This window comes from Neophocaena asiaeorientalis, unplaced genomic scaffold (genome assembly GCF_003031525.2).
Source record: "Neophocaena asiaeorientalis asiaeorientalis breed wild unplaced genomic scaffold, Neophocaena_asiaeorientalis_V1.1 scaffold843, whole genome shotgun sequence".
Classification (NCBI taxonomy): Eukaryota; Metazoa; Chordata; class Mammalia; order Artiodactyla; family Phocoenidae; genus Neophocaena; species Neophocaena asiaeorientalis.
Genome location: NW_020174272.1, coordinates 88323 through 101717, shown reverse-complemented (window position 1 = coordinate 101717; position 13395 = coordinate 88323). Strand labels below are relative to the sequence as shown.

General features: G+C 53.7%; 1 protein-coding gene across 1 annotated transcript in view; it reads right to left on the bottom strand.

The window, feature by feature from the left end:
* Positions 1–13395, bottom strand: part of MECP2 (methyl-CpG binding protein 2) — a 55047-nt gene that overhangs the window by 9080 nt on the left and 32572 nt on the right. Inside the window, exons 2-3 of the mRNA XM_024755732.1 lie at positions 2049–2399; positions 1–792 (exon numbers count right to left, since the gene is read on the bottom strand). The exon at positions 1–792 is cut by the window's left edge and continues 9080 nt beyond it. Of these exons, the coding sequence (XP_024611500.1) occupies positions 1–792; positions 2049–2399 (1143 nt within the window). The remainder of the gene's footprint in view (positions 793–2048; positions 2400–13395) is intronic.

The following is a 13395-nucleotide window of genomic DNA, read 5'->3' as shown; positions in this document are numbered from 1 at the left end:
GGGGGCGGGGGTGGGGGCGGGAGCAGCGGCGCGGGTGCCTTCGGGGGCTCCACGTGGTGGTGGTGGTGGTGGTGCTCCTTCTTGGGGGGTGAGGAGGCGCTGCCGCTGCGCCCCTTGGGGCTGCTCTCCTTGCTTTTCCGCCCGGGGCTCTTGCAGGTCTTCAGTCCCTTCCCGCTCTTCTCGCCAAGGGTGGACACCAGCAGGGGCTTCACCACCTCCTTCACCTCGATGCTCACCGCCTCCCGGGTCTTGCGCTTCTTGATGGGCAGCACGGTCTCCTGCACAGACCGGATGGAAGACTCCTTCACGGCTTTCTTCTTGGCCTCGGCGGCGGCAGCCGCCACCACACTGCCCGGCTTTCGGCCCCGTTTCTTGGGAATGGCCTGGGGGTCAGCCTCAGCTTTTCGCTTCCGGCCGGGGCGTTTGATAACCATGACTTGGGCCGACGTGGTGGCCCCACCCCCTTCGGCCTTGCTGCCCGGCGAAGCTTGGAAAGGCATCTTGACGAGCAGCTTCCCGGGACTTTTCTCCAGGACCCTTTTCACCTGCACGCCCTCTGATGCTGCTGCCTTGGGTCTCGTGGTGCCGCTCCCTTTGGGGCGTCCCCGGCCTCTGCCAGTTCCTGGAGCTTTGGGAGATTTGGGCTTCTTAGGTGGTTTCTGCTCTCGCCGGGAGGGGCTCCCTCTCCCAGTTACCGTGAAGTCAAAATCATTAGGGTCCAGGGAGGTGTCGCCTACCTTTTCGAAGTATGCAATCAGCTCCACTTTAGAGCGAAAGGCTTTTCCCTGGGGACTGTGGGAACAAACGGAGAGACACAAAGAATAATCAGAAGCTTCCACAGCCATGTCAGAGATGGGGCAGAGGAGAAGGTGGTGGCGAACCCTCTGACAGGAGACATTCTGCAACTGGCATGCCCGACGATACAGCTGAACCAGAGTCACATTTAAGAAAAGCTGAGATGAGCTAAAACTAGGGAGCCGCGGCCTCGGTTACACAGGAAGCAATCGGGTTGCCCAAGGGCCGTGGGCGCCCGCGAGGCCTGCTCTGGTGCCAGAACGGCTTGGTGCTGACTGGATGCCCACGAGCAGCTGCCTGCCACCAAGCTCCTCTGGCCCCCAAAGGGGTCTGGCCTGGGGACCCTGTCTAGCTGTCAGGCTGACCTCGGGTACGCTGCTTAGCCTCTTTTGGAATCAGTTTCCTCATCCGTCAGTAGGATAACGCTTTGCTCACCCTTTTCTGAGTTGCTGGAATTAAATGAGGCTGTCTGAAAGCAGCCTTTGAAAACTGCTAACCTTTCTGGAACCGTCTAAGGGGAAGAACTGAAATGCACACATTCACACTCGTCCTCTGAAGCTCTGGCTTCGAAGTTACTCTGTTTCAACAGGTAACACCCGACGACAGCCCACAGCTGGACAAAGGCCCAAGGGACAGTGGGAGAGGCACACGGAGCCCATCTGGGTCTCTCCCCAGAGGCCCCATCAGAGAGCCCATCTGTCCCAACACGATTCACAGAGCAGACTGAGCCCTGTGAACTCCTGTTTCAGAGAAGTACTGTCCCAGAAAGAAGAGGTTAACAGGTTCTGAGGAGGGCCCCTCAGCTGGGAGATGGCAGTGAGCCCAGGGAGCTCCCTTGCATCCCCAGCCCAGGCCAGTGTGCACGGCAGGACCTTGCGTCCTCACTGCTTCCCAGGCGGCCTCTCCTGGTGCCCTCACTGAGGCCCTGGGTAGGCCCGACTGCTATTCCAGCTCCAGATGAGGCCTTGACGGCAGGTGCGGGAAAGCCACACTCTGCTACCCCGGGCACATCTCATTCAGGGCAGTGACCTACGTACGCGGTCATTCCAAGCACACCTGGTCGCGCCCGCAAGCAGCGGTCACTACTGAAGCCCCTGACCCGAGGTGGGGTTATGCACACACGTTTTCCTGATCAAGGAGCAGCAAAGAGCTACCACTCCAAGGGGTCCCCATCAGTTTTTTAGCACCGGTCCCTGACCCCCCGCCCACCCGGCCCTCCCCGCTCTGTAGAAACAGGAGTCACCCTCACTTACTTGATCAAATACACATCATACTTCCCAGCGGAGCGGCCAGATTTCCTTTGCTTAAGCTTTCGGGTCCAACCTTCAGGCAGAGTGGGGTCGTCGTACATGGGTCCCCGGTCGCGAATGATGGAGCGCCGCTGTTTGGGGGAGGCCGAAGCTTCCGGCACGGCTGGGGCCGAGCCCGACCCTTCCGAGGTCTCTGCTTTACCTGCCTCTGCCGGCTCAGCAGAGCGGTGGGCCGCTGGCTGCAGGGGCTCATGCTTGCCCTCTTTGTCTTCTTTCTTATCCTTCTTCACCTTTTTAAACTTCAAAGGTTTATCCTTCAGGCCCTGGAGATCCTGTTCTTCTGACTTTTCTTCCCTGAAGTATTAAACGAGTATGTAAGTATCACGGAGAACACACTGGTTTGCAGAACAGTGAGCAACAGCAGGCCCCGGGCGCCCCAGCGCGGGCAGGGCCCCGAGAGAGGGGCTGCCCTGCCAGTGCTCGCCCAGATCCAGATGCCCTTCCCCTGCACACATCGCTTTAGAGCCCTTGGGCTGCTGACGGCGATGGCCCACTGCACCCTACCTGCGCCGTGGTCGCCCTGAGTCCCACTCCTAGCATGCCTGCACTGAGAAGGTGGCTTCTCAGTGTTACGAGCTGTGCCCGAGGGCCTCCGTGTATGACGGATGACAGGAGGCCCTCCTCGACTGCCGGAGAGGGACCTACCCACCAAAATGGAGGGGGGCTCCCCGTCACGAAGGCCTGGCTTGGCTGTTACTACAGCTTCTGTGGTTTGGGTTTTCTCAAACGCGTGCTCAGTAAAAACAGCACAGTACAACTTGCTGACGGGAACAGTCCAACAGCACCCCTTGGGCGGTGGCGCAGAGCACAGTGCTGCGGAAAAACACGCAGATTCGGAGCCAGCCAACCTGAGCTCAAATGCTGACTTTGCCATTTCCAAACGCGACCTGAGCAAGTGAGCTCAGCATCCCGTGCCCCGGTCTCCTCATCTCAACAATGGGTCAACACCCCAGAGGAAGAAGAGTCACAAAGGCATTGTATAAACACTGGCGGATGTGGGTAACCAGACACTGATGCCCAGGGTTCTGGCGTGAGAAGAGGAGCAATCCCAGGTCGGGGAGCCTTTATCACCAGACGCTCCTGACGACACAGGGCCTTGGCCTTGGCCGAGGGGATGGAAGAGCAGAGAGAACGGAAAGGTGCAGAAGAACATGCTCCTCATTCCTTCGTGCCAACAGAACAGCTCCTTCCCTATGCTTCCGTCCCACCCGGCAGGGTCCCCTCCTTGTGTACTTCGGCAATGGTCACTGTGAGGCCCCGGGATCAGGGTCTGGCCATGATGCCCTCATGGCCAGGCCAAGAGGGCAAGAACACTACCCGGGCCAGGGAGGCTTGGAAAGAAGAATCGTGGGCTTGGAATCAGGCACCTGAGAAGCCCGCAGTTAGCAGCTCATCTCATCCGGGAAAAGAGCCAGACTCCTCTGTCCTTCAGATCTCAGTCCCAGAGCTGCCTGGGCCCACGCGGCTCACGTCGGCCCACCCCAAGTGACTTCCCTTCTTGGCCAAACCGCGGAGACCGCAACAAAGGCACCATGGCGTGCCCTGGCAACCACTCCAATGACGTGGCTAAGTCACCAATGGCGAGTTCGCACCAGGAACACTCGGGTCAGGCATATGGGGAGACAGGGTGTGGGGAGGGCGCGCCCCGACCTCCTCCCTATCCTGGCTCCGCCTCCAGAAGTTTAGGGCCCCGAGTGTGAGCTCTAGCACACAGCTGACTTTCTAATTCTCCAGGCTTAGCTCCTTGACGGGGGATGAGGAAGAGCAGCCCACAGCCCACTGTCACCACGGGGACCTGGGCAGTCGCGAGCCAGAGGAAAACACTACACTGATGGCAAAGGCTGGCTTCTTGAGAGCCCTCATCTGCACTCCCCCGAGAACTTAACTACGGTGAAGTTGAGCACAAACCACACGCCCCAGGAATGCCTCTCAGGTACAAGCAAGGGTGCCGATGCCATCTAGGGCCAGCCCTTCTAGAAACCTACCCCGAAGAGACACCCACAGAAATGCAAAGCAACACATGCCCGATGTTACTGGCGACAACATTCTTTTCACCGGCTCAAGACTGTGGCCAAGCCAGACAGCCGCCGCCAGAGACCCGCTGGGCAGACGCCGACGTGCGCACCACGGAGAGCCGGGCGGCCCGAACCGTGAGTGAGGGACCCCCAGGACCTCCTGTGAGGGGAACACCGTACACTGTAGGCAGCCCTCTGGGGGAGAAAAGAAGGGGACTTTAGGAAGCAGATGGCAAAAACGAAGGGAATCAGTCCTGGCACGGGGTAGGCAGGACCAAGGCGAGGACAGGAGCGAGGCGAGACCTCGCCGGGTGTGTCAAACCAGAATTTCAATTTCTGAATCATGTAAAAGTTTACATAACCAAAACCAAAATGAAAACAAAAGGGAACAGAAGGGAACATGCCTAGCATCCACGGAGGGGAACCAGGCTAGCCTGGGGAAAAGTGGGGGCTCCAGTTCTGGGGTGGCCTGTGGGGTGGAAAGGCAGGGCAGCACACAGGGGAAGCCATTCTGCTGGGTGTGGAGTGGAGGCAAAAATGATGGAAACAGGTAATCCAAATGAGTTGACCCTCGGCCCAGCCACCTGCTCAGTGCCAGGGTGACCTGAGGAAGGGGGCCAGGCTGGGGTACTAGGCGAGTACTCGAGGCCCCCCACCAGGAGGATTATAGGGTTTGCTGAAACACACTTTTTCAAAGAAACCAAACAGGGACTTCCCTGGTGGTCCAGTGGCTAAGACTCTGTGCTCCCAATGCATGGGACCAGGGTTCGATCCCTGGTCAGGGAACTAAGATCCCACATGCAAGCCGCAACTAAAAGATCCCGCATGCCGCAACTAAAGATCCCCAATGCCGCAACTAAAAAGATCCCACACACCACAACTAAAAAGCCTGCGTGACGCAATGAAGATCCCACGTGCTGCAACTAAGACCTGGCTCAGCCAAATAAATAAATAAATATTAAAAAACAAAGAAGAAACCAAACAGCCCTCCAGACCGCGTATCTCTGCATGCATGTGCGCGCACACACACACCTGCTGAGAGGACCGTGAGAACTGAGCACCTAGTTCTTAAGTTCACACATTTTAGAGTTGGGGGTATTCACCTGTTCAACTCTTCAGTGTCATAGGTGAAAAGAAAAGCAAGTACAACCAGACACGGGAACCTGCCTGAGGTCATGCCTGAGTTGACACGTGTTCATCGACTGCCCTTGCCCTGAGCCAGCCTCTGCTAGGGGCTGGGAGGCCAGGGTAGAACCAGCATCATTCTCTGGTCTTCTAGAGCTCCCAATTTCGGGGGCGGGGGTGAGGGGAGGCAACAAAGAAGGAGCGATCCTCTCCTCTGTTCCAGGCACGGAGGAAGCCCAGACACAGCTGGGTGTTTAGGGCTGAGAAGGAGTGCTTATCCCAGTCCCAGGCCAACAAGGAGTGCTCGGGGCAAGCCAGACCAGGTGGGCCCGGGCGGCACTATCAACAGCCCTACCCTGTCACCACTGTGACGCCCCTCCCTGGAGGGAGAAGCGAGTCGGGATAAGCATTCTGTGTAACAGTGGCTCTGGGCCAGCCCTCGCTCTCGTCTTCCGATAGGCCTCCCCTGCTCCGCGCACAGTGCATTTGGAATGTGCCACCCCGCCGCTCAACCCCCCAGACAGCGTGCGTCCTCCTTCCTGTCGTCCCCCTGCTTGGTGCACAGGGGCAGCGCTTAATAACTCCGCCAAGGGATGGTCACAACGCACATGTCATGCTGCCTCCGCTTCCTCTGACGGCCCCGTTCCCCTGCCCATCAGCTTCAAGTAGCACGGGCTGGTTTAGCACGCAAAGCAGTAGGCTTGTGTCAGTGAGTACATGATGACTTTGGACGCCTGGGCCCTGGGGGGTCGGGGTTGGCAGGAGATGACGCTGGAGTGGTCACCGAGGGCCCAGAAAGGCAGACGGTGACGTCTACAGTGACGGAGAGGGAGGGGTCACGCAGGACGGTCATGCTGGGACGACAGGTCCCAGGCTTCCACAGATCAGCTCCCAGCCAACGAGGCGGACGGGTCTGCAGAGACTCCTCTTGCTGAAACTACTAAAAATGCCGGACCGAACATCTTCTAGAAGATATTACAGAGGACAGTGTTTAAAACGTCTTACCTGTACTCACGAGCTGGCCAGAAAGTAAGGAATATGCAGGCTAAAGAGGCAGGGAAGGAAGGGAGGGGTCCTGTTGGCGGAGGAGGCCGGCAGAAGAGCCAGGGAGAAGGAAGAGGCCACGAGGAAACGCCTGGGAGAGTCCAAAGAGAGGGGCATCCTACACGTTGGCGGGCCTGGACTCTTCAAAATGGGCTGCGGCGTGAGGAGCAAAAGGAGACCGAAGAGACGGGACAACGAGGAGCGACTGGCTCCCTGGTCCGAAGGTGCTACAACGGCAGCAGTGGGGGGTTTGGGGAATGTGAATACGGTTGCACGTGAGCTTGATGCTGAAGCCCCCGAGTGCACGAACTGCCCCGGATGAATGCTCTGAGGAGAGCCATCCTTCAGGGCTCAGGAGCGCGATGGAGCGACTGTCAGCGGCGGCAGGGGCAACGGGCAGCGTGTCCACAAAGGGGCAGACGACAGCAACATAACCGGAAACTGCTGCTGGACAGGAATACTTTAGAGCCGTTTCGGTCAAGCTTCCTAACAATTAAAGAGAACGCCTTCACGTTACATGAATACATTAAGTCAAAAGGCTGAAAACCTCGCAGAAGCGCCTTCTTGCAGTGGCTCAAAGAACTGCAATGCTTTCGACAGCGTTATGCTCTGTATGGTGAAGCCGTGAGTGTGAATGAAGGTGTCGAGGTACTTCCTCGTGTTAAAAAAAAAAAAATCACTGCCAAAGGCAGCCTTGCCTAGGACCTGACTTCTAATATCGATGGAACAACTAATCTGTGCACTGTGCGGGGGAAATGCAGGTATCACATTGAAGCGGAAGGCCTTCACAAATCTTAAATATCTACGAAGACTGAGAGAAGGCTCTTGTGTGAAAAAAACATCATTTGGTAATTTTGTTGCTAAAACGAAAACATGAGATCAAATCCTTCCTTTGATCTAGCAAAGGAAAATGAGAGTTGCCGGAATCTCGATTTCAGGCCACATCACTGTATCCCGAGGGGTCCTGTGCACTCCAGGGGTGCAATCAGCCAACAGCTGACAGGTGCAGCTGAGGTGTGACTACTCAGTCTCCAGGGCTTCCATATTAAAAAAGAAAGGAAAGGCCACGAAGCCAGGTGAAAGCCACAGCTAAAAGGTGTTCTTCACTTGAATCTGAATCCTGCCCCCTCCAGAGCGAGCTCTAGGAAACCTCCAGAGCGCCAGCAATATCCTGACCTTTCCCAATTTCAGTCATGTTTGCATCAGGCCAATCTCAGGAGATGGAGTGTCTCAGCACCTTTCATTCCCAGTCATCCACCCCATGGAGCTACATAAGGAGCCCAAGTACCACAACAAAGCCACGAACCGGAAGGACAGGGTGGCGGCCACTTCCCCGGGTCAGTGGTCAGGAACCAGAGGAGAGAAATGGCCTCCTGGCAGTGGCTGCTTCCATGCTCCAGTATGAGCTGCAGAATCTCAGAATCAAGGGGGCTTCTCTGCACGAATCAATAAACGTAGCAGCGCTTTGAGACGCCAGCTTTGGCCCCTTTAAAGATCTGAGAGAAATCAAACTGGCACTGGAAGAGGGTCTCAGTGGTCTCTGGGGAGCAAAAAAGGGGATGGGGTTCAGCTCAAAGGCTTCAATGGTGGAACCTGAAGTTTAGCGGACCCGCTCTGAATTCAGTGTATTTTTTAACACCTCACTTTTTAGAAGATGCAAGAAACTGTCTATGTTTTGAAAAGCTAAATGAAACACAGTTCTTGCCACCCAAAGGTAGAGCCCTCCCCGAATGAAGGCAGTGAGCGCCACACGGTAAGTCTCACCTTGACAGCGTGAGTCTACCACACACAGGAGAGAAGTAAGTTTGAAAAACACTGCCACCGTGGAGAACAGTCAGGCAGTTCCTCAAAAAGTTAAACGTGGATTCCCATGTGACCCAGCGATTCCCCTCCTAGGTATGGACCCCAGAGAGTTGAAAACAGGGACTCGAACAGATACTTGGATGCTGATGTTCATAACAGCACAGTTCACAGTAGCCAAAAGTTAGAACCAACCAACCCAAGTGTCCAGGTACACATAAATGCAGAAACAAAATGTGGTCTGGGGCTTCCCTGGTGGAGCAGTGGTTAAGAATCCGCCTGCAAATGCAGGGGACACAGGTTCAAGCCCTGGTCCGGGATGACCCCACATGCCGCGGAGCAACTAAGCCCGTGCACCACAACTACTGAGCCTGTGCTCTACAGCCTGTGAGCCGCAACTACTGAGCCCGCGCGCCTAGAGCCTGTGCTCCGCAACAAGAGAAGCCACTGCAATGAGAAGCCCACGCACCGCAACAAAGGGTAGCCCCCGCTCGCCACAGCTAGAGAAAGCCTGCACTCAGCAACAAAGATCCAACGCAGCCAAAAATAAATAAAAATAAATTTATTTTAAAAATGTGGAATAAAAATATAATGGAATGTTATTCAGCTTTAAAAAAGAAGGAAACTCGGGAATTCCCTGGTGGTCCAGTGGTTAGGACTTCATGCTCTCACTGCCGAGGGCCCAGGTTCGATCCCTGGGCCCTCGGGGAACTTAAGAGCCCACAAGTCCCGTGGTGGGGCCAAAAAAAAAAAGAAGGAAACTCTGACACCTGCTATAGCATGGATGGACCTTGAATTGAAGATGTTATGCTAAGTGAAGTAAGCCACACACAGAAAGACAAACACTGTATGACTCCATTTATATGAAATGTCCAGAATAGGCAAATCCAGAGATCGAAAGTAGATTATTCACTGCCAGGGTCCAGGGGTAGTGGGTAATAGGGAATGACTCCTAATGGGTACAGGGATTTTTTGGGGGGGGCGGGGGGTGTAATGAAAATGTTCTGGAACTAGATAGAGGTGATGGTTGCACAACACTATGAGTGTATAAATGCCAGTGTACACTTTAATGGGTGAATTTCACAGTATATGAATTATATCTCAATTTTTATAAGAACCCACTAAAATGACAGCTGACTCCACCCATTACCCTAAATCATAAAGGCAGGTTTTACAACGCTCAGGCAAGTAGCTCTGCTGTCCATGTGAGAGAAATTGGCGAATGTGGGGACCTACGGTGACACATGCTAGACTGGACCACGCTGACCTGAATGCCATCTCTGAAACCCAGGACACGGTAACCACGACAGTCAGAAAGGAATCTAGTCCAAGAAGTTTAATGACTAGGCATTTAGCCAAGTTGAAGGTTGTTGGCTAAATATTCTGAGGGTGTTTGATCTTTTTTTTTATGTGGTAAAATGCATGACATAAAGTTTACCATTAGCAGTACTTAGTACATTCACAATGTTGTACAACCATCACCACTATCTAGTTCCAGAACATTCTGTCACCCCCCCGGAGGAAATCTTATACCCACTAAACAGGTACTTCCCCAGCCCCCCTTACTCCCAAGCCCCTGGCAACCACTAATCTCTCTTCTGTCTCTATGGATCTGCCCGTTTGGACCTTTCATATAAATGGAATCATATAACATATGGCTTTTCGTGATAGGCTCCTTTCACTCAGCATGTTTTCAAGGTTCTTCCACATTGTAGCATGTATCAGAACTTCTTCCCTTTCTATGGCTGAATAACATTCCACTGTATAGACACACCACACTTTGTTTATCCATTCATCTGTTGATGGACATCTGGGATGCTTCTACTTTTTAGCTGCTGTGAATATCTGAGTACAAGTTTTTTGCACGGGTGTATGTTTTCAATTCTCTTGGGTCTATACCTAGAGTGGAATCACTGGGTCACACGGGTACTCCATGCTTGACTTTTTGAGGAAGCTCCAGACTGTTTTCCACGTGGCTTCCTTTGGGGGTGATGAAAATGTTCTGGAACTAGACAGGAGTAAAGTGGGGTGGCAGAAACTGCTTCCACTCTGGAATGCCTAGCAGGGAGGGGCAAGCTTTGAACAGAAGTCATCACGACAAGGACACTGGGAGCGGGGTGGAGGTGTTTCATGTCACCTACTCAGTCATTCGGTAGCTGACAATCTAGGTAGTAGGCCCGAGCTGTGCTGGGGCCAAGGCTGCTCCGGTAACAAGGCACACTTTCTACCTGCATCCGTTTCTCCTCTTTCTCCTGGTACAAACAATCTTCTAAAGCATACAGTCAATAATGGAATCATAGCGATTTTGCTGAGTGCTGTGAAAGGGGAGAGAGCGGGAGCCGGGGGAGTGCTCCGGAAGGCGATGCGGGGCCGCTGTGGGTGGGGGAAGGATCAGGCCCGGCGTGAGAGGCTGGTACAGTCGTGGAGCATGACTAAAGCCAAGCTGGGTGGCTTCACCACCAACTGTCCCCATGCAGGCCACTGCAGAGGGGGCTGGCCAAATGAGTTAAGAATGGGAGAAAACCAAGAAGCCAGTCATTATGACTGACATTTTTGTGATTTCATCTCTTCCCCTGGACAGCCTGTGTCGTCAGCATTTGCTCCCCGGCCTCCACATCTAGCTACGTCTCTTCCATCGTGTCTCCTCCACGCCGCAGGGTGCTCACGGCAACCCTCCTCACAAACGGGGCAAAGCTGGCCTCCAGTGCCCTCACGACAAATATCCAGCTTTCAGGTCCCCACAGCCAGTCCGCACGGGCGCTCAGGTCACGCCTGCCTCTTTGGTCCCCAGCAATAGATTCCCACAGCTCCTTCCTGCTGCAGTTTTCTGTCATTACTGTTTTCCTCTCACTTGAGGTGATGCCCTTGTTTTCATTGCTGTGCCTCTCACTAGTGTACGTCACCCCGCAGCTGCATGCCTGACAGATTTGCTTCCCGATGATGACATAGGAGCCACTGAAATGACCAACAATAGAAAAAAGGGGAAATGTGTCTGTCAGAGCTGGCAAACAAGAGGGTGCCACCAATGGCTGAGGCACCGTGAGCGATGCCAAGGAGGGACCTGCCAGGAGGGTCGGTGGTGACAGGATGCCCCCCCACCAACAGAGGCCGAGGAAATCTTCAAGGTCACAACGGTGGGACCCAGAAGCCAGGCTGGCTGAAGTGCGGTTTGCCGGTGGCAGACGGAAGGGCCTAGAGGCCGACACGGCAAGGCCAGCAACAGGCTGAGGGGTTTCCCTGGGCACTGCTGGGAGCAGGCAGGGCCAGAGAAGGGCAGTGGGCAGCAGTGGGCAAGCAGTAGGGACTAATCTCTATCCCGTAAACAACTCTGGGGACCGGCTAAAAAGTAACTAACATGGGGCTTCCCTGGTAGAAAAAAAAAAAAAAAAAAGTAACTAACATGCCTGGTGACAAGACAAATATCAACCGGTCAGCGGCTTCCTTGTGTACAAATACTAACTGGGTAGAAAATACAATGGGAACATGACTACCAGCTCTCCAGCGGAGACTGACCTAGAATCAGTGCCTGTGAACAGCCAGAGAAAAACACGGAGGGGTGGCAGGGCCGTGACGTGCTTCTTGTGACCACTGCATCCTCCCGCCACACAACAGAATCAATTCCACACGGATTAGACGGTTAGGTTCAAACGGCGGGTTACAACGTCCCACAGAACTGCTCTCTCCCAGTGCCTAATAAAATGAGAAACACACAGACGTGGGGAGGAGGAGTGTGAAGGACAGAATTCAGCAAACGAAGGAAAGGGACATAAAATCGAACGCAGTACATTTCAAAACCTGGCAGCCGAAGAAAGGATTCCAGAGAACAAAGCAGCAGCAAGACTGAGCTCCTGCCCCACCCCTGGAAGCCGTGCTGGGGAGCCCACAACACCCCGAAACCTCTCCTCACTGAGCTGGAAAGAAGCAACTGGGTAGGAGTCTGTAACTTTTTCCTTTTAGGCCCAGGAACTACGAAGCTGCAACCGGGAGGTGCAGGAGAAACAGGTAAAGCACCCAGCGAGCCAGGCCAGGGGACCACTGGGAACCTGGGGTGGCCCCTTCCCATATCCCTTATAGGAATGGCATACATGTCCTTCAAGTGGCTAGACTGAACCCTGGCGTAAGACAATTAACACAATTCCTAGGCTAGAGAGAAGACTCCAGATGCTGCCGAAGAGTCCCCCTGACTGCAGCTCCCCCACGTGTACAGCTCGTCTCTGCCCACAAGAGAACGAGCTCATGACAGTCCAGAGGGGAAGGCAGTGAGAGAGGATGCCAGAAGACGGGGAAGAGAGAGCCAGAACTCCCCTGCTGCACCAAAGCAAACAGAACGACTGGATGGAGCCGTCTAAGCCCGAGCCAAGTTGACAAGAGACAACATGGTAACTCTAGAAACATGGCCAAAAGCGACAAAATAAAAGGGAGGGGGATGGCTCAGGAAAGGCAAAATCCCACCAAGAAGAGAATACACAAAAGGAAGAGAAGGAAATTCCTCACAACTTTATAAGAACATGTTCTCAATAACAGTTCAAAGATGAGAAGATAAAACACAGTAAGATGAAAGGGCAAATTCCCAACCTAGGGAAATAAACTGCAGACCAAAACACATCATTACGGAACTAATAAATACATTTAAAAACAGCCAGAAACAGCAAATACGTAGCTGAAAATCAAACTAGACAAACAGTGTATGCAGATGAAAAAGATAAAAGCTAAAGCAATTAGAGTGAAGCTAATAGCACTGGAAGAGAGACAAAGACAATCCAACATAAGGATAATTCGTGTCCCTGTAGTAGGGAACCCAAAATGGCACATAGATGCCATCAAAGATATATTATAAGAGGACTAACCTGAAGCGAAGTGAGCTGCATCTGCAGCCTGGAAGAACACACCACGTTCCCAGGAAAATGTGATAAACAAACAAACAAACACCACTCACCAGTGAGAGGGACTGTGGTTAACCTCCTCAATTTCAAGGATAAAGAATTCTTCAAGCGCCCCAAGGGATCAGGTAAAGAGGGGCCCAGGCGTTAAGGACTAAGGACCAGCAAGAGCCAAGTGCTACATAATATGCCGGGCCTAGTATAAAATGAAATTGCAGGGCCTCTTACTCAAAAATGGAGAATTGTGACATGGCCGCAGTAGAGCAGTAAACCAAGTGTGGCTCTTCTAAGCCCTGGGCATTATACAGGCTGCATGTCCAGGAAGCCGGCCCTGCTTCCAGGAAATAGACTTCAGATTTTATTTTGTGAGGGATGAGAGGCCCTCAAGAGGGTTTTTCTCAGGGGAGTGACATGATCAGATAAAAA